We start from the raw sequence: 26,199 nt of genomic DNA, 5'->3' as shown, positions 1-26,199 counted from the left end.
CGGATAAAAGAGCATACCTGAGCTACGCCCTGCAGAGGGGTAATAAGACTGCTGTATTCAATCTGGATGTCAGGAAGGTCGCCTTGCCTGTACTTCCTGTACAGAGTGACCTGAGCATCATGTTTCATCTTTAGCTGGGTTTTAATTTCCTGCAACAATAGATAACTTCTGAATTAGTTTTGACATGAACAGGGGGGGGGGACAGCTTATCATACAGTAACATTGAGAATGGATTACTACATTGAGCATGTAACACCTTTGCTGAGAGAGCTATATTATTGGCTGCCGATATGCTACTAAGCCACGGGTTAAGGTTCTGCCAGCTGCATTTGAAAGCTGTAACCAACTTGGGACCAGGTTACTTGCAAGATATTCTTGGGCCCCATATACCAGTTTGGTCACAGCAGGCATCAGGACAGGCCGTCCTAATAGCGTTTGATTCCCCCAAGGTCCACTCCATTGTACTTAGAGCAGAATCTTTAAGTGCTGCAGCACTTGCAGTGTGGAATTCCCTCCCTGGGTATATTAGACAGACACTGACTATGCTACGTTTTTCAACGCCTGTTAAATACTTCTGTATTTAGACAAGACTTTCCAAACGATTAACCCAAGCCATGAATCCAGATCACTGATATGAACTGTAGAATTGTGTTTTTATACAGCTTTACTATATTACTGATGCTTTAAATAGCTCTGATATTTTCTATATGTTGTTGTTGTTTAGTCGTTTAGTCGTGTCCGACTCTCCGTGACCCCCTGGACCAGAGCACGCCAAGCACTTCTGTCTTCCACTGCCTCCCGCAGTTTGGTCAAACTCATGCTGGTAGCTTCGAGAACACTATCCAACCATCTTGTCCTCTGCCGTCCCCTTCTCCTTGTGCCCTCCATCTTTCCCAATATCAGGGTCTTTTCCAGGGAGTCTTCTCTTCTCAGGAGGTGGCCAAAGTATTGGAGCCTCAGCTTCACGATCTGTCCTTCCGGTGAGCACTCAGGGCTGATTTCCTTAAGAATGGATAGGGTTGATCTTCTTGCAGTCCATGGGACTCTCAAGAGTCTCCTCCAGCACCATAATTCAAAAGTATCAATTCTTCGGCAATCAGCCTTCTTTATGGTCCAGCTTTCAAGTAATTAAAAAATTTCCAAAATAAATAAATATACATCCTTTTTGTGGATCCTGCAAAGGGAGAGCTGACCACTCAAGAATGTTGATACAGAAAATGCATGACCTCAAGTTTAAGTCGCATATTCCAATTCTTCCCAAAAGTTCAATTCTAAGGTTTAGGCTTCGAGCTGAACTACATCAAGCAAGAAGAGCCATGGATTCTGATGAATAAGAGCAGAACTCAGGGAATGCATTTGCTTCAGAGTGGGTAAGACATGAAATGGTGTGTGTGTGTGTGTGTGTGTGTTCCTCTTCACTTAGGAAATATATTAGGCTAATTTGAGTGGCCCTGAGTTACTGGAGCAAGTGGGGCACACATGCCCCATGCAAGGATAGCTTCCTCCACAAGTCAGCCAACTTCTGTCCTCAGAAAAACCTTGATAGGCAAGCTTCCTGATCAGCTTTGGAAAAGTAAGCAACAAAACATGAAGATCATAACGCAATATCCTTAGGGGGGGGGGAACCCCCAACATCTCACATTTATTTGAGAAAAAGAATGGAGCTTTGATACTCCAAGTCCCATCTCTGTAGTGCCTCACACTGTCAAGAGCCCAGCTAGATACTTCACCGCTTCTTAGGAAGGAGAGGAATTGTGTGCCTTGGTGGTCTCTCAACCCCACTGCTTATGGGACACTTGAACAATCTGCTTCCTAGGCATGCGGGCACTTTGTTCCTAAAGCGGTACTTCAGTAGAAGCACTCTAAAAACAGTTCAAGTCTCTGTTTTTTATTTATACTATAGGAAACAAACCTTTTCTTTTTTCTGTTCAACAACGCCCTTCCTTGCATAAATCAAACTAAGCTTTTCTTTGTCTTTTAAGAACCGTCGCCTCAGTCTCAGAATCTCTGCCCGTTCATCTATACCTAAGCAACAGAGAAGGAAAATTCTTTTTTAACTTATACATAAAGCTACTTTTTAATAACTTGCATACAACACTTTCCTAATTAAACAATGGGGTGTGAAAGTCTCACCCATAATATCATATAAGACCTGTAAAGGGATTTTGATGACATATGAACCCTTTGATTTAAGAACTTTCCTAATGTAAGGGCTTAAACTCTTGAAACCAATTTCTTTTGGTTGCTTGAGCAAAACTCATGTGTGATATTATGTAATTTGCTTAGCCTTAGATAATAAAGAAGGCTTCTTCTAACTAAGGATTGTAAGGGAGAAATCTCCGTTAACAGCTGTGGTACCTTGAGCTTTGCTGTCCACCTCATCGCCGGGCAAACCCAGTCTTTTCTCTCCGAAATTAGGACCTATAGGTTTGAAGGCGGTTCTGTGTGATTTGTCAGCTCGTTTGTTAATGAACAACATCGAAGATGACAGGGATTCAGAAGATGAAGGAAATCTGTATTCTGAAAAAGTGTCAACACTGTTTCCTATCAGCCAGTTGAAAGAGCTTCTCGCACCTGAAATAAGAAGAAAGCATTAATACTCACATATCCCTCCATTTAATATATTATATGTTGCCCCCCTCCCCGCCACTACTATTCTTTTACTTGCCTAAGTTATAACCAGAAATATATGTTAAAGAAACAGAATATCAGGGGAAGGTTCAGTATGAAAACTCAAATACTTAATATTTTTAGTATATGAGGCCAAAGATTTTACACACACACCAACAAACAAATACAAAAGTATATGCAAGTACAGTGGTACCTTGGTTTCTAAATGACTTAGCTGATGAACAAATCGGCTCACAAATGCTCCAAACCCAGAAATAAGTGTTCTGGTTTGCAAAAGTTTTTTGGAAGCCGAACATCTGTGTCAGCTGTCGGCATTGTTTCTGGGGCCAATCAGCCAATCGGAAGCCACACCTCGGTTTTTGAATGTTTTGGAAGACTTCCAGAATGGACTGAGTTCAAGAACCAAGGTACAAACCTCCATACTCCAAGTTTTTGAATACACATGGAAGCATGAATTCCATACACAAACACTTTTAAGATTTTCATTAAATACTACTGCTTCAGGAAAACTTACTGGCATTTTGTGTGGGAGTAAATTCATACTGTTGCTGTGTAGCCCTTATCTGGCCACCCAGAGATCCTTCCTGTGAGCGATACCTGTTGGCATCCTGGGAAGCTTGAGACTCCGCAAACAAAGGTGTAAGAACAGTACTTCGGTACCGCCAACTTGAGTCAATAGCAAAATCCTAGAAAGTAAAAAACAACAACCCAGTGCTGAGACCATCTTTGCCCATTGAAGTCATCAAATTTGATTCAGCTGAAATACCACTAAACTCAGTGGGACAATGGAATAAATGTGCCTAGGATAGGTTTACATATAAAACTATTAGACAAAATCTTAATGTAGTTCTTTGTTTTAATATTTAGCTGGAAGTTGCCCAGAGTGGCTGGGGAAACCCAGCTGGATGGGAGGGGTATAAAATTTTGCCCCCATTAGGCATTTATTTTTAAACTGGTGTCATTTCCTAACCCAAATTCCATTTTTTTCCTCTGATTTCTATCCATTTCATTTTATAACAATATCCTCCTTTCCCAATGTAATCATCAAAATGACTTCCTCAGTTTACATCTAATAAAGTATGAAACTGACCAATGTAAATTACAGCCAAATAGCTACTCAATGGATTTTACTGGCTCTGGACTAAAGGGTGATGGATCCTGAAGACTACCCCACAATTCTATATAAAAATACATAAGAAGAGCCTGCTGGATCAGGCCAATGGCCCATCTATGCCAACATCCTGCTCTCCCAGCAGCCAACCAAATGCCACGGGGAAGCCATAAAACAAAAATAAAATAAAGATATATAAATAAATTCACCTGAAATTTGCATTCCGAAAGTGGATACTCAAACATTTTTCTGGAGTAATCTGGGCTCTTGCTGGTCATTTCAAGCAGAAAATTCGTAGCCAAGCTCAAATACTGAGTTTCAATTTTGACAGAGTATAAAGAGCTTAACAAAGTCAACATTCGATCAAGGGTATTGGCTGGTAGCCTAGTTTCATCACTCCAAAAGTTCCTGACAATTATTCTGTAAAAGGAAATACAGAGCATAGTACAACAATGGCAAGCTCAATAATGTTTTGTTTATTAAGCCATTATCACCATAAATGGCTCAGAGTTACCCCCACATGGACACACCCAGACCCTGAAATCATCCTATGAGGTCCTTCTTTGTGTACCAACTCCACGAGAGGTCCGGGGGCAGCAACACGAGAATGGGCTTTTTTTGCAGTGGCTCCCCACTTGTGGAATGCCAACCGCAGGAAAGTTCGGCTGGTGCCATCATTAGGCACCAGGCAAAAACATTCCTCTTCAACCAATGCCCTTTTAAATCTGTTGTGGGAGGGAGGATTATTCATTTGTTGTTCTTATTTTTATTATGTATTCTGTGTTTTTTATATTGTAATTTTATGCTGTGAAGCACCCCAAGATCTATGGATGAAGGGTGGTATACATATTTAATAAAACAAAACAAATATTGCAAAGCCATCTTCCCACCCCCTATTTTTCACCAGTAGATTACCATTTCAAGATCAAATTCCTTATTCCTTACTTCATCAAGGCAAAATGAGGACTCAAACCTAGTGGTAAATTCCTTTGTTGTATCTGACTAAACTGTTCTGCCAATGCAATGACTTTTGGCTGTGCGATGGAATTTCCCTGCGCTCTCCTCCCCCTGTACAACCACTAAATCTGTTCCAGGGGTTCCCCCAACCCTCCAGAGCTGATGTAGAGGTCCTGCATTAGGCACAGTGGGGAGGTTCCATTGTTCAGTTAAAAGTAGTGGAACTGTTTAGCTGGATACTACCTGACAGCACACTCCACTCATTGACAAAATGATCCTCTCAGTTTGTTTTCATGTGATGGTGAGAGGCAAGTTAGTACTGCCCAAAGGAAGACAGGAAAAGAAACTGAGATTCAGCAGGGGGAGAGACTTAAAAGCAAACACAACCACCTTTATCTCATTTCCTTCCTTCCAAGCCGTCAAACCCAGACACCCAACACACTCAAGTTATAATTCTGATTTCTGAAATTAAATAGTTTTTAAGGCTTTGGTTTTCAGTTAAACACACACACACATACATACGGAATAACATTACTCACTGCAATCCAGAATTTTCATCAACCAGTCCTTGTAACAGAACTTCTTTCGCTAGTTTAAACACTTCTGAAGAGTCCTCATCTGCTTGGCTTTCAGGATCCCTGAGGAAAGAGCAAGGAAAAACAGTTCAACTCTTCTACTGCCTTCTCACTAATACAAAAGGTTAGTGGAAAATCTGCAATACTTCACAGTATTCCATGATGGTGACAAGGATATATGCCCATAAGTTTCTCTATCAGTCTCTTAAGACAGCTTCAGAATTCTCAGATGTCAAGAGTTGGAATCCCCCCCCCCCCACATCATGACTTCAATGTGCGGCACACTCATGCAACAGGCGACACAATTTAATGGAGGATTTCTTTTTAAAATACCTGTGGTTGAATTCTTACCTGTAGTTATCATATAGCCACATGAGAATGTCATACATTCTCCCCCGACATACTGGTGACGGGTGAGAGATGAAGCCGGTTACTGCAGGAAGAAGCTCTCGTACCTCAGCTGGTTTCAGGTTAGGTAGCATCTTGTATACTATATCCATACATATGGTTTGCCTTTCGTCGTCTCTAGGAGAGAAAAACAAAAACACATTTTTTTAATTTGTCTATGATTTTAATTTTAAAAAGTTTTTTTCAACATATAGTGCATTTTTATTCACTTGAAAAAATGCAGTCAAACGGATTTTAAAAATAACTTCATTACATCAACAATAAGTATGTATACAAAAAGTGCAGCAAAGCTAGACTTTTGACTGAACATGCAAGGATTTTTCTCTGAAAAATGCCAACTGAAAAGTGATAACAGTGAAAAGCCTCCTCCTATCCTCAGCACCCAAAGGGAGAATGTGATTTTGAGCAACTCACATTTGCTCAAATAGGGCTTGTGCAGAAAATAGGGTTTGTGCAGAGTTCCTATAGAAATATGGATAATTATGCCCTTACTTACCTGTGATTCATGACTTGTGTAAAATCCTTACTCTTCAACTGTAAATACAGATCTGCTATTTCTTGGGCACGACACATTACTACCTCCAGGCAGTAAGTTTTCATCACCCCATGAAGTTTTGGTATCAGGAAGAAGACTGTATTCATAAACCTTTCCATAAACAAGAACCAAAAAGAACAGGAAGTTATAATACTGCTAAGCTAACTGAACCTCTCTAGGGTATAGGCAATTGAGAGTTCTCAACTTACCTGTCAGCAAGTGAAGGGAAGTTCTTTGTCACTTTATTCAGACACACAATAAATTTGTCCTCTTTGGTATTCTGATGCTGCTTTAGCTGCTGTATGACCAAGTCATAAACCGGACCTTCAAATATCTGAAAAATTGAACATATCGTTAGGTACTTTCAAATGCCAAAGCCTCAATATCCTGACCCAAAAAATAGTAATAATTACTAATTATGTGAGTAGTGAGAGGCCTCCTCAGTCATTTTTATAAGATTAGATAAATCTGTGAAAGCTAGCTCAGGCATAGGCAAACTTGGCCCTCCAAATGTTTTGGGACTACAACTCCCATCATCCCTAGCTAACAGGACCAGTGGTTAGGGATGATGGGAGTTGTAGTCCCAAAGCATCTGGAGGGCCGAGTTTGCCTATGCCTGAGCTAGCTCTTTCAATGCCACAGTAGGAATGAGACTTTTATCTCAGAGGCAGTAAACTGCTGCCTACCAAAGGTTGGGGAACAATCTGAGTATGGCAATCTTCACCCTAACTTCTAGTTAGCAGCTACTGGAGGCAGATTACTGGAATGAATGAGATCTAGTATGACAATTCCAATGTTTCACTAAAAGGGCAATACTTTCTCCCCTCTCAAAATGTTATACAATGGACATGTTACACAATGAAATTCAGTGGATTAGCTATGATAACAACACACTGTTTTAATGGGCATTTTAGGAACCATCTTAAAAAAAATCATAGAATACACTTAAAAAGCAAACTCCTGCTTTGGTTTTAGAAATTGGAAAATACATAGCCTGTTGTACCCACTTTTTCCTTCTCAGAAATATAGTGAAGAATGAGTCCCAGCACTTCGGCGGCAGCTGCATACACTTCCTTGTATTTTACTAGGGCCATGTTGTTAGTCAAAGCTTGGTAGTATCTAGCAAGAAGAAGAAATATGCTTCGATAGTCTCAGAATGGAATTTTAATGTCTAATGTGTAATAAACAGATATCAGTAAGAGCATATTTAGAAACCCTATACAGACCACTTGTTTTATCTGTAACCTAAACAAAGTGGATTACAAATAATTTAATGAAGGGATGGGGGAAACTCTGGACTTTCATCAGCTCAGTGTCAGGGATGGTGGGAGTTGCAATCCAACATCTGGAGGATGAGAAGTTCCCCATTCCTGGCCTCATGCATGCATATCTACATATACATATCTACTTTCCCATTTGCTGAAAATTTCAATGTCAGTCCCCAAAGTTCCAGTTTCCATTTTGGAAATTGATTACCATTCCTGTCTGTTTCTCCCTCCCCTCCAGTACATGAAGCTAGTTCTAATTCAGCATTATATGCTCAATTTTTCCCGTTTTCAGATGATCAACATGAATTCAGAGACTGAAGCATGCTTGAGTAACCTCATTTAACACCAAGTAAATTTCTGCATGATCTCACAGATGCATTACGTGATCATTGTAGTTCCTGATGCAATCCTTTGAATGTAAAATGCTGCAGGGATCAATTTAATTGCTTTACTCAAAGCAATAAAACCACATCCAAATATGAAAATTTGGAGATTAAACCTTCTGCAGTGAGAACACTGAAGTTTTATGTTGAAATCAATTATCTTAAAATCCCACCACCAGCCTCCAAATTTATCATCTGATTGTGGGTTTTGTGTGAAGAATAAGTAACAGGTAGGAGAAGTGCAAGCCAAATATGCAAGTGTTTCATGTTTCCTTCTCTATTGGCCCCACTTCTTTTGTTCAGTACATTTCAGCTGAACTGCACAAAAATAATTTTCTTACTTGACACTGCCAATTTCACAGTTTGGATCATAGGGAGGCAGGTTATTAGCAAGAACAATTCCTAGTAACTGAATTCCCACGGAGTTGTCTTTTGTGTTGGCATCTCTACCAGAAAACCGTTCATATATTATCCTATAGTAAACAAAATCACAGAGATCATAAAAATAGTAACTTAGATTGAAAAATAGAAGTGGTCAAGTTCATACTGACTATTCAAATTGGAGCATTTTTAGAAACCCTGCATTAGATCAACACCTGATCCCCAACTCCCACCCAGCCATGCTATAGGTTTGTCTTCTAAGGACAGGGGTAGCCAGTGTGCTGCTCTCCAGGTGTTGTTGGACTCCATCAGCCCCAGGCAGCATGGTCCATGATCAGGGATGATGAGTTCCAACCCAGCCAGTGGCGTAGCGTGGGTTGTCAGCACCCAGGGCAAGGCAAGTAATTTGCGCCCCCTAACCCGTGGATTTGCGCCCCCTAACCCGTGGATTTGCGCCCCCTAACCCTAACCCCCAGATGCTGCGCCCGGTGCAGCCGGCCCCCCCTGCACCCCCCACGCTACGCCACTGAACCCAGCAACATCTGGAGAGAACCGTGTTTGCCGTCTGTGTCTAAGGCATGAAACACATTGATCCTTATTTCTCCAGGTTAAATACTAGAGAACTGGCAACAGGTATATTCTAACATTGCTAGACATGTATGATGACAACAGGATTTAGTATAAATGCAACAGTCCACCTACCCAAACTAGCTTTTAAAAAGAAGCCTTCATGCTACTAGGTTGATTTTTATGTATACTGCAACTACAAAGAGTACCTTTATTAAGATTACTTACCTGTAAGGTATGGTGAGACAATCTTTCCAGCACTCTACTACTGTCTTTACAATTTCTAAGTTATGTCTGAACACTGCTTTTTTCTGGTGAAATACATTCTTCATCAAGAACTCAAGCAACCGGTTAGCTAGGATTTCATCCTTGATATTTCCCTAGTATAAAGCAAATCACAAAGCACTGAGTTAGCTATTTAACTAAGTTAATTAGCTATTAAGTTAGCTGATTAATAGCTGAGTTTGCTATTTTAACTAAGGAATATGCTTTAAAAATTAATCTTCAATTTTCTGGAGTAGGATAGAATCTTCTTTTTTAACAATGTGAGACTGCAGAAGGTAAATCACACTATAAATTTAAATCACACTTTAAATTTATAAATACATTATGAGAATATATTTATAGTACAGTATCACTAACAGTTGTTTAGTGACAATAGCCACATACGTACACCTCAGGATAGTGCTTAAGAAATCATGTAAAAGTAAAGGTGTTCTAAAAATCATCGTACCTGAATTGCCAGAGACATTTCTCATTACGAACTTACAATAATTACACCTCGATCCTGCATCAGATCATTACGACCTAAATATGCGCGCGTACACACACACACACACACACACACACACACACATTTCTTAGTTCCTTACTTTGGGTGTAGCAACACTAGTCCAGGAAAGTAGGGTGACCACTATCTCCACCACCATGTAATGAATCCCTTCTCCTCCGTTATCTCCAGAGACAACCAGCTGCAGTAAGGGGCCCAGCCAGTGCTTTGTGTAAGGTTGGAAAACCTAGAGAAGAAATGCAGAATGCCATCTATACAGCACTGTCACTTTGGAAACTGCTGCACAATACTGAAAAAGTAAGTAAATGGAGAGGGCACTTCTTACAAATGCCCAACAATGTGATTACATTTCATGCTTCGCTGATAAATAATCACACAATACTTAGGAAAGTAAACAGGGTACTGATATTTGAACAGTTGGGTTTATATGAACACCCTGAACATGCCACTCAGATATTTTTCTCTCCTCACCATTAACACATTCCAATTAGAGGCAGTAGATCAGATTCCATGTCTCTTACATGAAAAGTTGCCTATCTTAGAAGTGCTACTTTTATTCACCTGGAGGTTTCAAAACTACAAGCCCAATCCATCATACAACACTACTGCTTATATATGTATATGATGGCTGGTTTATGGAAGTCCAGGGATTAGCACATTAATTTAGGTGCTATTTATTTTATTTATAAAAATACTTATATACTACCATCTCATAAAATATCAGGGCAACATGCAGCAATATGCAAATAAAACAAAGAAAACCATTAAAAACTGAACAAAATCATCATCAAAATGCCTGGTTGATTAAGATTTTAATCAACTCTGTGTGCCAATCTTCATTACATTCTTAAACTTTGAGTTTCAACCTACTTTACTCATACTGTAGAAAATTATTACAACCACCAGTGCTCATTTACATTCTCAATTTTTTTTAAAAAAATGACTCACTTCTTCTGTATTCACAATGAGTTTTGCTACAAAGAGGCGAATATTTAATGGTACAGATGGATTTCCTAGTTTGCTGTGTAGAAACTTCATCCATGGAGGAAGATCTGGTGAATCTGTACCCTAAGTCCCGAAAAGATTATAAGTACACAGACACACACAGCCAATTACATTACAAGGTATAATTAAAATGCAACAAAAACACAGTGTTAAACCACAATTCTTCCTCAGTTACCAGTAGAGGTGCATCCCAAATCACAGGGTGGGGGTGGGGGTGGGGTTACAGGGAAACAGATGCTTTACAGGAAGTAGAGTATGTCAGTTTCTTTCTGATCTACAGTAAGACAATATTTCTAAATGAATACAAGTACTTTGCTCAATATGAAATCAAACTTCACACCATGGAAAATGTCTTTTCCACAAACAATTTAAATTAAGGGTAAGGAACAGGATCCAGCTGGCAGGCCAGATCCTAAGCTTCCCCACAGGCCACTTTTTATAGGTGGGGAGGGCTTTCCATCTGTCAATCACCTAATGTTACCATGGGATCAAGTCATTCCACTTCAAAGGAAAGAATCAAGGGGCCTGTACTCCCAGGTTTTCCTTTCTAGGTGCACCTTGCACTTTTGAAGTCAGGCTTGAATTCAAGCCAGGGAAGCAAATAAAGAATCAGAACCACACTTCTGAGTGCGAAACGTTTTTCCATTTAGCTTGAGGTTTTAAGCTGCAGCTCAAACTATTCTGCATCTGATATGTCTTAGACCTGAGAACACTGGGTGCATTTTGCTCACAAACAGCCTGATGGCTGCATCTATAATGACTTAAATCAGTAGAACTTTTTATATAATTTATTTTATATCTATCTATCTATCTATCTATCTATCTATCTATCTATCTATCTATCTCACACACATTTCTTTCATGGATCACTTCATCTAGTTGAGCTTATTTCCTGTAGTAACTGGGGATAAACCACAGGTAGGACAAGATCTTGCAGAATATGGAGTATCTGCACACAATGCTAAAGTCTTCACAAAAACAGAAAACGTTCACCTAGCAAGTATGTTGAGTCTTCAAGCATTTATGGGGCAATACATTGACATATTTCTAAAAAATTAAACCTAGAAAGACCTAGGAAAAGATTATGTTAGCAACATATAAAGTCATGCCAACACTTACCTTTTCTACTGTGGGTGTGATTTTATTTCTGTGCATGTGTTTGATCAGGGTTGTCATAGAGGCCATACATTCATGCTGGTTCAGCTCATCCATCTCCAGTTCCATAAAATCATCTGAAACTATAGGTTCTGTGGGCTCCTTTTTAAACAAGCAAAACTGCCAATTAGTTCTGAAGATGTCATTTTTTAAAAAAAAGTGAAATTAAACATGAATTTCATTTTATCCTTTCATTTTCTCTTCATAATATTGCTTTCCAAGTTAAGTGCTTGGTAGTAGTAGCAAAAATTATGAGGCTCTATACCAGGCTTCCTCAAATTCGACCCTCCATATGCTTTTGGCCTACAACTTCCATGATCCCTAGCTAGCAGGACCAGTGGTCAGGGATGATGGGAATTGTAGTCTCAAAACATTTGGAGTTCCGAGTTTGAGGAAGCCTGCTCTATACACTGATATATCCTCTACAGCTCTACATGTTTAAAAAGACCAAAGCTGTAACATTTGAATGTTCATGCTGATCTTTTAGAAGGAAATGGAACACAAACCAGAGTGTGTGTGTGTGTGTGTGTGTGTGTGTGTGTGTGTGTGAACATACTTGCAGCGTTCATACACAATAGACAAGTTAACTCACCTTTCTCCTGAAGCGAGAACCGGAGGCAATACGGTCTTGGGAATTATATGAAAAACTCTGTACTCCAGTTGAGAAATCAAATTGGCTCATCTCTTCACTCAGACTGCTATCTGCCATATACGATGCAGAAGCTAAATAGTGCGGCTCGACTAAAAGGGAAAGGCATAATCTGGTTATACTACTGCACAAATATCTATGCACATCTCCAGTGAAGAACTTCTAAGTAAACTGGTTTCATGTGTCAACTCTCAGGCTTCCTACAAACTTCTCCTCACATTCATTCCTGTTTAAAACAAACTTAAGTACATGTATCTGCATCTATGCCTTTTTAAACATTTTAAAAATTAATGCTTACATTCAGAATACAAAAAAAGAGAAAGATCACAGTTATTTTTATGTTACTCTGTAAAGCTCCAAGTACATCATCACCATCAATACATCAATACAGTTAAAAAAAAGAAGGTAACAAATAATACCTGAATCCTCACTCATTGCTTCCCTGGCTTCTTTCCTAATGGCAATGTATTGTTTCTTTCTTTCCAGAGGAACCTAAAATACAAAAAAGTTTTCAAAGCTCCTTGGTAGCTTAAATAACACATAGTGCTACCAAATCTAGAGGGATCAAATGGAAGCAAAATTTATAAAATACAGAAGAGAAGTTAGCTCCAGTCAAAGGGTGAATGCTGCCTTGTGCTCGTTTTTTTTATCTTGTCCCACTTCCTTTGTAGAATATGATCAAAGATTTTTCCATTTCTTGTGTTCTCTGAGCATCTGGCAACCATTTTGTCTGCCATTTCCTCCATTCACCTTGCAGTGAAGGAACCATCCCCACTAATCTCAGTCTTGCTGTTGGACACACATTGAATGTGATGTCAGGCCTCTCTCTATTCATGCAAACTCTGATCTGCTGACATCATGTATCACCATCACACATTCATTGCTATCATCATCTTGCATCTCTCAAAATTTGAGCAAACACATACTATGTTGTATTTTCTTCTAAGACCTGCTTCCCTCCATGATCAGAGCACCACAGTGGGCCCACAAATTCCTACAGAAAAACTCCCCCACTACCTGAAACCATCACAGCAGAGACTTTGTGCAGTGGCGGAGGAACCATCTCTGGCACCCGGGGCAGGACGCCAAGGGGCAGGGTGAACCGCCTGGTGGTGCATGTGCAACGTCCGTACAGATTGCGCTCATGCAACAACCATACGGGATGCCACTCTTGCACGCCATCCATACAGGCATCATCTGTACGGGATGCCGCTTGCATGGCGACCATACAGACTGCGCATGTGCGGCATGCTGTACTAAGTATGGTCGCCGTGTGAGGGGCAGCCTGTATGGATGACGCGCGAGAGCGGCAGCCGATGCGGACATCATGCAAGCAGCACCCATACTGACTGCGCACACCCTCAACTGCTCTACAGCTGGGGGGAGGCAGGGGCCATCTTGTCACACTCCCTCCAGAGTGGCACCCAGAGTAGCCAGCCCCCTCTGCACCCCACTCCGTACGCCCCTGACTGTGTGGCAAGTTTACTGCTACAGCTACCTGCTTGGTTAGCAAAATAAGATACACAGCAGGATCTGGAATAAAATCTGGCCAAAGCACAGAATCTATGAAGGCTACCAAAGATCACCATGAAAAAAATAATTCAACCTTTATACAGTGGAACCTCGGTCATTGAACATTTCGGAAGTTGAACATTTCAGCTTTCGATAGCCGACAACCCGGACGTGAATGATTCCATTTTTGAACGTACCTCAGAAGTTTAATGTCTTCCGAGGCACATTTCTCCATTTTTTCAATGCATTTTGCTGACTAGCAATTGCGCCTCAGTTGCTGAATGTTTCAGAAGTCGAATGCTCTTCCAGAACAGATTATGTTCAACAACCAAGGTTCCACTGTACTTGCATTTTATGATTTAACCACAACTCTTAACTTGGTCTAGAACTCTTAAGGAAGTAAGATCTTATCTTAATAGGGAGGTAACTTCATTTTACTTTCTCAAAACTGAAAGAGTATGTTATTTCACAGTATTATTGTTGATGTTGCTTCCATTGTATTTGATTTATTGTTGTGGGAAATAATACATTAGCAGTGAAAATTAAAAAGGAACCTTTTCCTACCTCAATCTCTATAGGAAATGAATAATGGTGCTGTAAATCCAACAAGTTTTCAAGAATAAAGAGATTCTGCAGAAAAAGAAGACATGCAAATTTTAAATGAACAATCATGCTGCAATTTACAAAATGTTAATTATCCAGTTAGCTGTATGTTCCAAGAATACATTTAGAAGTAATTGCCATCACGAAAAGTTCAATAAAAATCCAATATATTAATTGCTCTTATTAAAATCTAAATTCCACAAATCTCACCACTGAAAGCAGACATTCCCAAGAGAAATAAGCCCACAAAATGTATTCCAAGCCCTGACAGAAGACAGTCAACCTGTCCTTTCTGCCTACAGCAAGCAGCAGCATAGCTTAGATAGGAGAATCTCCTGCACCTATGGTAAAGAGTTCTGTCCTGGGCCCGTTGTTGTTCAACATCTTTATAAATGATTTGGATGGAGGTATTGCAGGGATGACACCAATCTCCTCTATAAATATACTGTCTCAAGTTACTCAGTAGATCTGTTATGTTGCATAGCAATCACCCACCAATCTCTTTTTAACAGTGGTACCTCGTGTTACGTACCATCCCCCTGACGAATGCTGTGGATTATGTGCTCCACTAACCTGAAAGTAGATGCTCCTTGCTGCGACCTTTGCCCTGGGATGCGAGCAGAAGTCACGCTCTGGTGGTGTGGTAGAGCGGGAGGCGCCATTAGAGAAAGCGCACCTCATGTTACAAGAGGTTTCCTGTTACGAACAGACCTCTGGAACGGATTAAGTACATAACACGAGGTACCACTGTACTTCCAATAAAATAGGGAGGGCTATTAATTTATCCAGTTTCCTTGAACAGGTACCATGTTCAATGAACTGACTTGAGACTACAGTAGCATCAATAAGTGTATGGCTCTTACTTGATTGGTGGGCCAGCTGATAACCTTTCTAAAGCTGAATTGGATCTCAGAGCCAGCCACTATTAACCTCTAGCCTGGGTGACATTTCATTATATACACACCTTTTCTGGTTTTTCTGTGAAAAGAAAGCCTTGGTAAAATTTACTTTCGCTGAACACACAGCTAATAACAGCAATGGCACAATTATATGCAGCACAATGATACTGTCTCCTCTTTTCCAATAGCTGAGTTTCACCAGACATGTTTTCTGTAAAGGCATCATGGCAGGACCTTGAATCAAAACAGATAAAGAGCACTTTTACAGGAAATCATACAGTCTGTAAAACAGTAAAAACGAATGTTTAAAACATGTTTTAAAAATAAAAATCAATATGCTAAAACCACAAAAAAACACATGGCAGCTTCTGTATGTCCACATAGACTTCGCTAAACATGGGTATTTTTTAGCAGTTGCCGAAAAGAGTACAGTGGAAGTGCCTGCCTGATGTCAACAGGCAGGAGTTTCAAAATGTTTGAACTTGTGAATTGGATAAAACTTAAGCTGATGGGACTGACCTACAGCCTAACTTGAGTTGGGGCATCATGTGAAATCAAGCTAAATGGTGGCACACTGGTTTAAAGGAGAAGTGAGAAATTCTTACTTCATTAGCACCTTCGTAAGTTCATTTCCTTCTGCACATGTGGAGCCCTTGAAAGCCTGGTTAATTCTAGAGTCTTTAGAATATACTTCTTCTTTTGAAAGACGTGAATACATCACTTTCAGAATTTTGTAATAGCTCATTTTCTTGCTGAGTTGTGTTTCAAAAGCAGTTTCATTTGACTGGAAAAAATATAAAAAAGTAGAAAAAGATTCTAGCAAGAATGCTTAAGCAGCTTCGAAGATAAGTGTACCGTTATTCAGTTATATGAAATGTCAGTTTCAGAAGGCACAGATTAAACTTTACCTTGGTAAATCTAGATTTCAGCGTCTCCATAGCCTCCACAATAATCTTACTTAAAAAAACTTTCAGGGCATCCAAGCTGCAGTGAAGCAACAGGATGAGAAGAGAGCGATCCACGTAGGCTTGACGAGTTACATTTGAGAGAAGGGCTTCACTCTGGAACATTTTGTGAATGGTGTCCAGCAACGTTACTTGTTTGTCCCAGCTGCCCCTAAACATCGTGAAAAATTTAGAATGATGTTCAATCACATTCTTAGTTAAAACTCAAATCCAATCCCAAATCTCTTCTAGAAGCATCTTAAGAAGTGATTTAACTATGACAATAAATTCAAAAAAACAGGCTCTGCAGGGATATTTTCAAATAAAAAGTAAGTAAAGTAAGTAAAAGTAAGTAAAAATATTTTACTTACATGGCATATATGCCATGTAAGTAAAATATTTTTGTACACCAATCACACAGGAAATATAGGCAACCAAGAAAAGCTTAAATGGCTGTGACTAAAGGAATCTGAAATTAAACAAGTTTCCCTGCATTCTCAATAATCCTTTGCTTCAATGCTTGAGTTCAACCGGTTACTACGTCTTGTCTTTTAAACTGTGTGATTTGTAAAAACTGGGAGATACACTACCACTTTAAAGCACTACCTTCTGGCAATTCTTTTGAAGCTGAGTTCAAATAATTCTTCCATTATATGTCTCTGGTCCCTGCAAAGAATTTCTGTCATCAGCTGCAACAACATGGGACTCTGAGATAATTCAAGTGCATCTAGGAACTAGCGTTTGGGGAAGGGGAGAAGAGATAAACAGAGTATATGCAAAATCTGATTAGAACTAAAGATACATATGAAAGTGAAAACAAAATAGAATATATATTCTATAAAAAACATATAATAGAAATCATTTTTACTTTAGCCTACACATATGCAGCATTTCTGCTTGAAATTTGTTTCACAGGATTGGATCCAATCAAATCTTCCAATTAGCGCAAGGACTTTGAATCATTGCACAAGCAGAATTTCTTGTGAAAATGCAACAACTTCGTTTGATACAAGCTAAAGTTTGTTTGTTTTTCATTTTTAAAAGTGTATTACTTAGGGCTCAGAACAGGTAAGAGCCATTCTAAAATGCCTATGAGTAAATGACAGATCTTTTCACTTACTTTTTTCGTGCAATCCACATAGTTATTGTATCTCAAGGTTCCTTTAGGAAACTCATCCGATCTCAAAGGGAAATTAAAGACTACAAGCTGGTCAAGTGCATTCTTCAGGTCATCAAGCCTTTCTCCAACGAGATTAGTAAAGAATGGAAGAATAATAACAGCTTGACTCTGAAATACACATGCAACTTAGAATCAATTGTATTATATGTTCAGGCACATCTAAAAATCTTTATTCTTCCAATAAAATTTTGAGGAAGGAGCGGCTATCTGCCAAGTACAAGTTAGGCATGCTGAATTCTATCACAGCCAACACTAACCATTTTTCACTGTTAACAAGGGAGATGAAATTACTGTAATGCTCTAATTTTGAATCTTGGGTAATTGCAAGCAGTAAACACAGTTAAAGCTGTGTAGGGAGGACGGGGGAATGGGTGTGGTATGGAAATGGGCCATCTGCAGGATGAAGCAAGGCATCCCACTAGTCTAGTTAAGATGCAATGGTAAACCATGTCTGTTTAGCTTAGCTCTGGGTTGATTGTATATGCAAACCTGTTCAGGCTCACTAACTATGGCCTGTTTGGGGCCGACAAACCACAATCCAAAACCATGGTTCAAATTCAACTGTGAAAACTGGTTTACATTAACTGTCGTGTTGTTGTTCGATCCAAACATGGTATCCTGGGCTTACTCCAAAGTTTGTTGCATTGCTCTGTGCCCACTGCCCATCCTGGCTACAGAGTGTGTGGCAACAACAGCTTGAAAACAAAACTGTTCATGTGGTGAGGAGCAACACTCGCTGAGGCTTTTGCAGACCTCTCTGAGGGTACGTTGCAAGTTTCTTTAAGAATGAATGAATGAATGAATGTGTGGACAAAGTTCTCTGCTAACTCTGCAAATAGTAAAAAAAAATTAACTTACCTTGAGATTTAGACCTAACATCTGGTCAGTAAGTAGACTTGTATATGTATTAAAAACTATAGAAAATGCCTCATGGTGTGTATTGAATGACACAGAAGAGTCTATCTGGAGAAAGGAAATAAATTTAACCCCAAATTTTCACTTAGAATTAATTCATGTATACAACTACATCAGTCAAAAAAGTTGTTAAAGTATGTTTCAATGGACACCACATGCAAGGAAGTTCGGATTGAATATTTATTTATTTATTTATTATATCCTAAACCTTTTGTGGAATAAGATTCTCTGGGTGGATAGCATCCAGCAACAAAGAAACAAAGAAAATGACAATGATGCAAATTAAGAAGAGGAGCAATCAGAAGAAACCCTTCCCTACATCAGAACACACACCCTCAGAGAAAAACAAGGTCCAATCATTCAGAAAGACTAATGTTACCAGACATGTTTTCAAGTTAGCCCAGGACCTGATCCAACCATTATTGCACAGAGTCCAGGAAATGCATCTGATTAGCTGTGCAACATCCAGGTAAGGAATACAGCTGTTGTTGTTAAAACATGTATAGGCCACTTCACAGCATAAAATAATCAAAGGCGTATACACAGTAAAAACAGAATAATATAGGGAGGGGTGCTGTAATAATTACTAGGGTGTAATAGGAATGCTGAAAGAGGTGTAGATAGACCAGAATGCTCTGGTCATCTTAATTCAGCACCCTGAAAACAACTGCAGGGTGCGGAACACCCCAGTGCAGCTGGCCTTATTGCACATCTTCAGTTTCTTCCAAATACCCAGGATGCCTGCAGTGTTTCCCTAAGCGGCAGCCAGGGTTGAGTTGCATGTTTCAACTGTCCTAGGCCACTGAATTAGGATATGCATAGGCCTTTCACTGCTGCGCTGCACAGCAGAGAAAGAGGCTGCAGATATATACAGAACATAAGGACTGGATCTGGGTGCTAGCAGCACCACATAACCAGACCTTGGGATCACTTCTGTACTCGAGACAGCTCTCTGAACAAAACCCCCCAAATATTTCCATGCTCATATTTTGCACACTTTCCAAAATACAGTTCCAATAAAAAATGTTAAACCTCAAGAATAAACATTTCAAAATTAGAAGAAGAATATGATCTAGATTTTTCTTAAATGTTTCACACCTGGGATATGTTGTGATATCACCGACTCTCTAAAACTAACCAGAGTGGGCCTTGGGCTCCCTCACATGCCCTGAACTCAGCTATTACAGTTGTAGCTTTACCTGCAGAACTTTAGCTAGCAGGGTTAGGACAGCCATTTTGCTTTCAGGAGCAGAATCTTTGGTCCACCAGTGGTCAAGCTGCCTCCAGTTTTTCAAGATAGCCACCACCAGTTTCACTCCTTGTTGCTTGCGAACAGCACGGTCTCTAAAGCTCTGGTCCAACATACCATTCAAAACAGTACCAACCTGAAAGCAGAGTATGGGTACCATGAAATATTGATGTAATTCAACACCCGGACTAAAGCATAATGTTTTCAAGATTAGCAGCCAAATGAATCATTACAGTGGTCCTAAGCTTTTCTCTGGCCATTTCTGCCAAAGATGGCCTTCCACAAAGAATGGCTGAAATTAAGCATCTGACAAAATGAAAATGCAATGTCAAAAATCCTTAGATTCCACATAGATTACCAATGCTTACGATGCATTAAATTTTTCTCAGACATTTAAGCTGATTAAATTTGCAACATAGCAAAGTGTAATTCATTATTTCAGACTTTGCCCAAAACCTGAAATAAGAATGTATAAGTTAAATGGTCTCAAGATGTCAGTACCAGGGGAAAATCCTTACAATCACTCTTTGTAGTACAGTAGGAGAGAGAAAAATTACATCTTTCCCATTTTGTTGCTAGGCACAGACTTTGGAAGCGCTGGGGCAGCCATATACAAACATTCACAGGGATTATGCTTACTGAATTAAAACAGGAAACAGAATATTCCTTGCTGCAACAAGAAGGTAGGGTTACTGCTCTCTGTCTCTCTTTTATTTCAGTTGCTCAGGAGTAAAATGTGTGAGAGAATAAGTTTGCCAGCTGAAAGTAGAAGTACATTACCATTTTGGGGCTGTCTTGAGCTGATTTCATAAGCTGAAGAACTGCTATATCCATATTTTCCAGCAACTCTTCATTAATGGCTTCCCCAAACAAGCTGTAGAAATACTCTCCATGAGAAAAACTGATAAGGTTTCTTTGAGATGTTCCAGATAATGGCACAGATAACATTAATGTGTTCAGCAGGAGACTCACCAGCTCTATGCACTATAGGGAAATGAATATAAAAGTGTTACATTTGTGTATCTTAACATCATTAGCAAACTTTTCAGTCAAGAAATGTATACCTTTCCCCATCTTTACAACTTTGGAGCATCCTCAGTCCCACACAAACGGAGGAAGGGCTAAGAATCCTGTTTGGGTGGAGGAGCCCCACCCAGTCTGAGGAGCTATTCAAAAAAACTCCAACATTAGAACAAAAATCTAGTAAACAATGAGCATCCTGGACACCAAACCAGAGAAGAGAAAAACAGGAATTAATATGATGAGCTTTCTTCAACTACAGTGCCTTCTCGGGTCCTGAGGTAACTATGGGTCTAGGAATTAACAACCTTAAAAAATTAACCTTGGGTGAATCAGGATATCCTCCATCCATTGAGAAAAATGAATATTTATGCTGAGCAATAGCATCCTGCTTTTTGTCTTTCTCAGAGAGATTAATTATTGGGATTAACTGTCAATAAATTTATGTAATAAATTAATTAAATAGATCAATTAGTAAAATAAATTGGGATTGTTATTAAAAACCACCATTCAATCTATTACCTACCCTTTGTCATAAGGCCCAAGGGTGGGTGTCATCAATTTAAAATGCAATATTAAAAAAATACATCTTTGGACCCAGCCTATGCTTCTGACTGTATCTGAGGTGTCAAAAGCTAGGGTCAAGAGCTGTATGTTCAGCATATGATGCATATGAAACAGCAGGACCCATGTAGAAGAATCAACCTGCTTGGAATGTTCTGCTCAAGAGTTGTGCCAGAGCAGCATCAGTATCTGCCAGTATAAGGTGATTCTGGGCTCTAGCTACCAGCCAATGACTCTGGAGGACCATGGTCTAGGTCCTGCTTTCTCTTTTGCTACTGTTGGTATTTTGATTTATTTCTCTTTCTTAAATGAACAATATGGTGGAGGGAGAGAGAAAGAAAGAAGGAAAGGTCTCCTGAGCATTGCTGTTCAGGTGCAGAGCTGTTCCGACATCAATGTTCCCTTAGTGGAAAGGATGAGAGGGGAGAGATTTTGTGTGTACAGTGGTACCTCAGGTTACAGATGCTTCAGGTTACAGACTTCACTAACCCAGAAATAGTACCTCGGGTTAAGAAATTTACTTCAGGATGAGAACAGAAATTGTGTGGCGGCGGCAGCAGAAGGCCCCATTAGCTAAAGTGGTACCTCAGGTTAAGAACAGTTTCAGGTTAAGAATGGACCTCCAGAACGAATTAAGTTCTTAACCCAAGGTACCACTGTACAGGATCCTGGTTCCCTTGTGCAAAAGCCAGGGTCCAAGAGTGTTCTCCTCCACTTAGAGAGACAGAATGTGCTCACCACAGAGTTTAAGTGAAATCTATATCTACACACACACCTATGTAGAAAGATATGAATGAAGGACATGATTAAACTTATTCATGACAGAGGACGCCATTTAAATTTTTCTCCTCTGTGATACTGGTAACAACTTGGGTGACTAACTAAAATCACAGGTAGCAGCAATCAGAAAATCAGATAATCTGAAATACCAGGGACATGAACATCAGAAAATACATGCATGGCATCAACAGGTAGCATGGCTCCTACCTGTACACCGAAAGCAAAAGCCAGATGCAGCAGACTCTCAGCTAATCGTTTACTGTTGATGTCCAACAAGGGTAGGGACTGCCTTTCGACTCCTGGTGCAATACCTTTGTATACAACTAACATGAGTTTAGAGCCAGTCTCGCAATGCAGAGCTGAAACCTTAGGGAGGAGGAAAAGAACAAAAAATGCAGTAGGGAAAAAAAGTTCAGAATCACTGGGGGGGACAACAATAAAAGTTTTTAAGCTGAAGTTACGATGTGCCTTTTCTTCTCTTGCCACTTGCAAACTCTTCTTAAGAGATTCTTCTGGAGTTAAGCAATCATCAGGAATGATGGAAACGTTATGCCTTCCTCCTGCAAGCATGCCCTGCCCCCCAAATAACCAAGAATCGGAACACCATGGTTTTAATGCCACCAGAACAGCAATATCTCATGAGCAGCTGTCATTACGAGAACCTCAATGTGAACAAAATTAGATTCACCCAACAGTGCACAAATTCAAACATGTGATAGCAATCTTCTTAAGGAGGCAGAAGAGAGGAAGCATTTGCTCCATTTTTGCAAAGGAAATGCACTCCGTTTATCCTCCAGTCAAGAAGCATGGTTACTGGTAACTGCATAACGTACAGCACCTTATATTGAATTTTTGTTATGCTATAATAGGTTGGCAGTGTAGTTACTGCAAAACTACTCTAGTGAACTTACGTTATACTACTTCCAATAAACAAATATTTTTTTCTTTACAAAGTGCTGATGCCAATACAAATGACAAGCTGTGTTTTTACCTCATGCTGCAAGGTACAATGAAGAAGGCCGGCGTTATGAAGCTGTTTGCATGCAGACAGGATGGAACCAATCCTAACGTGATCCAACCGTGCGTCTGGATTGTACAGCTCAACACTGCAAAGTTCCTCAATGCTGGCAAAACAAAAGAGAACTGATACTAAGCATGTGGCTCGAGCAATAAGTAATTTGTTTTGTTTTATGCATTTATTAGATCCTCATGTTCAGAGACATCCTACCTTTTTGATGTTATTATTTTCTTTATGCTGATCTCCAAAGGTTCTCTATAAGGAGATCTCATCAAAGCTTTTATAAGCCTGACGCAAACATCCGGAAGCTTTTCCATAACTTGTACATCAGCTGTATTAAACCCTATGCTTCTGGGGTCACAGACGGTCCTCACAACGAGCTCTATCAGATTCTCATTAAGCAACTGTCTCTCAAGCAGCTGGGAATTACAAGATAAAAATGAGACAAAAAGTTTTAATTTCATAATCCAACCATTTTCACTTACATTCAAGGTTTCATCATTCAAGATTTTATCTGCCTGCACCTCTCAACAGAAGCAAAATAGTCCCTTTGATCCTCACACCTTACTTCTTGGTTTTGCTGTCTTAATGTAATCCACTTACCTTGCCTGGTAATTAACCCCATGTAACAGGATCCACAGCTCATTCATCAGTAGGGTCAGAGGACATGTTTTACAATGTGCAAAGGCAATCTGGGATCCAAAGAGTTTTTTTAGGTTGCAGCAAATGGCTTATGCAAGTAATTACTGGATTTTCTTATTTTGAACTCCTCGGTGTAACAAACAGCTTTGTTCCATTTAGCAAATAATTTGCCACTTATGGGAAGCATCCAGCGCTGCCGGGGAATTTTTAGAAACCCAAAAATATTGTGATTTTTAAACGGACAGTATAATTTGTGAGTTTTCACCTATCACACCCAAAATCAGGTAAAGTCATGACAAAGTCACATTTTGGTCTGCCATCTTGATTCAAAATGGTGCCCGGAATCCAAACCTCAAAAAAGACTGCTTCCCCCACTTCTGGAACACTTGTGCCAAGTTGGCAGTGCTTAAGCCCTGGGGAGGTCACTTCGGTGCTGCTAACACAGTGGTTTGGCTTCACCCTCAGAGGCACACTCCATTGTCTCTCAGGACAGGGAGATGCCAATAACAACAACATGCCAAAATCAAGTTTCAGTCCACCATCTTGAATCAAAATAGCTCCTGGCATCCCAACATTGCAATAGACTACCCCCACCCTCAGAAACCATCATGCTGAGTTTGGTGATGGTATTTCAAGAGGTTGCCAAACCTAGACAAAAAAGATTGAAGTTGCACCAAAGCCATGTTTTAGCACACAATCTTGATTCCAAACAATGGCCAACATCCAAACACCAATGGAGAGGCACTGCCCCCACTTGGGAAACCCTCATGCCAAGTTTGAATTCTCAAGAGGCATCTCAACATATAAAGAACAAACAAAAAGACAAACAGACAGACAAATCACATTCCAAACTAGATAGTAGATGATGCATGGGGAGCAGGGACTGTTCAAAAAACACATATTATTGAGCACAGGTAACTAACAGCACTTTTGTTTAGACCTTGGGCAACAAACACAAGCTTACCTTCCAGAATTCCTGCTGGTGGGTCTCCAAAACCATGCTTACAAAAATCATAATTCGAACTACAATGGTACATTTGCTGTAATTGTACTCTTCTCTTTCTTGTGGACTGAACATGTTGCCTTTGGACCCAGTGCTAAAACACTGTTCTGCACCAGACACATCATGCAAGGCCATTTTTTCCAGGAAGAAGCCCAACGATGTCAGGAATGAAGACCCTATATTTGTAGCTTGGAGGGAAAAAATGCACTAGCATAGAAATAGTTTCCTCAGAATATAAAATACAACCTTATTTTGTTAGACATAAGAATTATGTGAAGGGAATAAATAGCAAAACCAACATACTTTTTGCCCCCAATGGTCTAGAACTATGCTTCACTCAATTTCCCTTCCCTTCTATCGCACCACTAACATTATATTTTAGATACATATTTTGATAATACTAAAATAGCAAAAGAGTAATGTGGCCTACAGTGGTTAACAGCAAAGATGACTGTAAGAGCTTGTGGAGGTAAGACAACTCCAGATGACAAAGGCTGCTATAGAAGAGTACTTCGAACTTTCTGTGGGAGAGTAAGACAAACATTGTAAAGGAGAAACGGGGCGCTGGGATAAAACAAGGGAACATCTGAACATGAAGACATGCCTGCCCAATGTGTGGAACAGTGGGTATCCCACTATTATGCACTTTGCGCTAATGGATTATGAAAGACAACTAATCAAAAAAGCTGCTTCTGTAGTTTACTTACCCAGCATCTCATTTGGTCTGATCATTCCCTGCTCGATAAAAGTATTGTAACAGTCCAAAGAAGCCAGAAGCATATCCATCCATTGCACAACAGCGCGCAAACTAAAGGTCTCTTGCAAATCATGAAGAGTTGGGTGGGCCAGTATTCCGGATATATTTTCACCCTCACAACCACCTCCTTCAATTTTTTTAATGAGGAAAGAGATTCCTTGTTTCTGAAGGACATCACCCAACCAAGAAGATGGGGACTTGTTATCTGATGAAGAAACAGAAGTAGGACCTTTGAATGGTATATAGCCTATGTCTTGGCAGATTTGAACAAATTCTTAATGGAAACTGTGGCTAGATCTCTTTTTTCTGGCTGCAAAAGCATGAAAGAAAATTTTCCCATTAAAACCATCCTGTCCAGCTGCTGTTCTCATACATTACAATTTTTAATTTGGTTATGTTATTCACCTTTAAACTCACTCCTACTACATTTTAAGGTATAGTGTTATAGATCTTATTTTAGCCATGTTTTAGATATTCCTGATATTCTGTATCATTTATGTATCATAACTCTGAAGAAAATTGAAAGATAATTTCACAGTACTTTTATCTAGCAAAAGAAAGAAAAAAGACCTTAGCAAATTCTTAGGCTACAATCCTTAGCTATCTAAATCCCATAATGTTAACAAGGTACCCACATACCTTATTTCAGATCCAACTTTTCACCAGTGAATGAAGACTTCATGTGGATTCATATGGGG

At 39.7% G+C, this 26,199-nt stretch overlaps 1 protein-coding gene across 1 annotated transcript in view; it reads right to left on the bottom strand.

Moving 5' to 3' along the window:
* PRKDC (protein kinase, DNA-activated, catalytic subunit) overlaps positions 1 to 26,199 on the bottom strand; it is an 85,746-nt gene that overhangs the window by 29,798 nt on the left and 29,749 nt on the right. Inside the window, exons 31-61 of the mRNA XM_083518264.1 lie at positions 25,452 to 25,706; positions 24,706 to 24,932; positions 23,310 to 23,518; positions 23,073 to 23,205; positions 22,289 to 22,447; positions 20,498 to 20,701; positions 19,668 to 19,853; positions 18,412 to 18,516; positions 17,494 to 17,661; positions 16,980 to 17,107; positions 16,338 to 16,545; positions 16,035 to 16,213; positions 15,495 to 15,663; positions 14,492 to 14,557; positions 12,835 to 12,907; positions 12,359 to 12,507; positions 11,731 to 11,868; positions 10,555 to 10,674; positions 9,689 to 9,832; positions 9,045 to 9,196; positions 8,210 to 8,341; positions 7,225 to 7,336; positions 6,427 to 6,551; positions 6,179 to 6,328; positions 5,626 to 5,799; positions 5,239 to 5,337; positions 3,952 to 4,162; positions 3,146 to 3,317; positions 2,359 to 2,574; positions 1,913 to 2,025; positions 18 to 149 (exon numbers count right to left, since the gene is read on the bottom strand). Of these exons, the coding sequence (XP_083374390.1) occupies positions 18 to 149; positions 1,913 to 2,025; positions 2,359 to 2,574; positions 3,146 to 3,317; positions 3,952 to 4,162; positions 5,239 to 5,337; positions 5,626 to 5,799; positions 6,179 to 6,328; positions 6,427 to 6,551; positions 7,225 to 7,336; positions 8,210 to 8,341; positions 9,045 to 9,196; positions 9,689 to 9,832; positions 10,555 to 10,674; positions 11,731 to 11,868; positions 12,359 to 12,507; positions 12,835 to 12,907; positions 14,492 to 14,557; positions 15,495 to 15,663; positions 16,035 to 16,213; positions 16,338 to 16,545; positions 16,980 to 17,107; positions 17,494 to 17,661; positions 18,412 to 18,516; positions 19,668 to 19,853; positions 20,498 to 20,701; positions 22,289 to 22,447; positions 23,073 to 23,205; positions 23,310 to 23,518; positions 24,706 to 24,932; positions 25,452 to 25,706 (4,808 nt within the window). The remainder of the gene's footprint in view (positions 1 to 17; positions 150 to 1,912; positions 2,026 to 2,358; positions 2,575 to 3,145; positions 3,318 to 3,951; positions 4,163 to 5,238; positions 5,338 to 5,625; positions 5,800 to 6,178; positions 6,329 to 6,426; positions 6,552 to 7,224; positions 7,337 to 8,209; positions 8,342 to 9,044; positions 9,197 to 9,688; positions 9,833 to 10,554; positions 10,675 to 11,730; positions 11,869 to 12,358; positions 12,508 to 12,834; positions 12,908 to 14,491; positions 14,558 to 15,494; positions 15,664 to 16,034; positions 16,214 to 16,337; positions 16,546 to 16,979; positions 17,108 to 17,493; positions 17,662 to 18,411; positions 18,517 to 19,667; positions 19,854 to 20,497; positions 20,702 to 22,288; positions 22,448 to 23,072; positions 23,206 to 23,309; positions 23,519 to 24,705; positions 24,933 to 25,451; positions 25,707 to 26,199) is intronic.

This window comes from Podarcis liolepis (assembly GCF_965112155.1).
Source record: "Podarcis liolepis genome assembly, chromosome: 8".
NCBI lineage: Eukaryota > Metazoa > Chordata > Lepidosauria > Squamata > Lacertidae > Podarcis > Podarcis liolepis.
The sequence above is the reverse complement of the archived record's forward strand: the minus strand, read 5'-3'. Positions and strand labels throughout refer to the sequence as shown.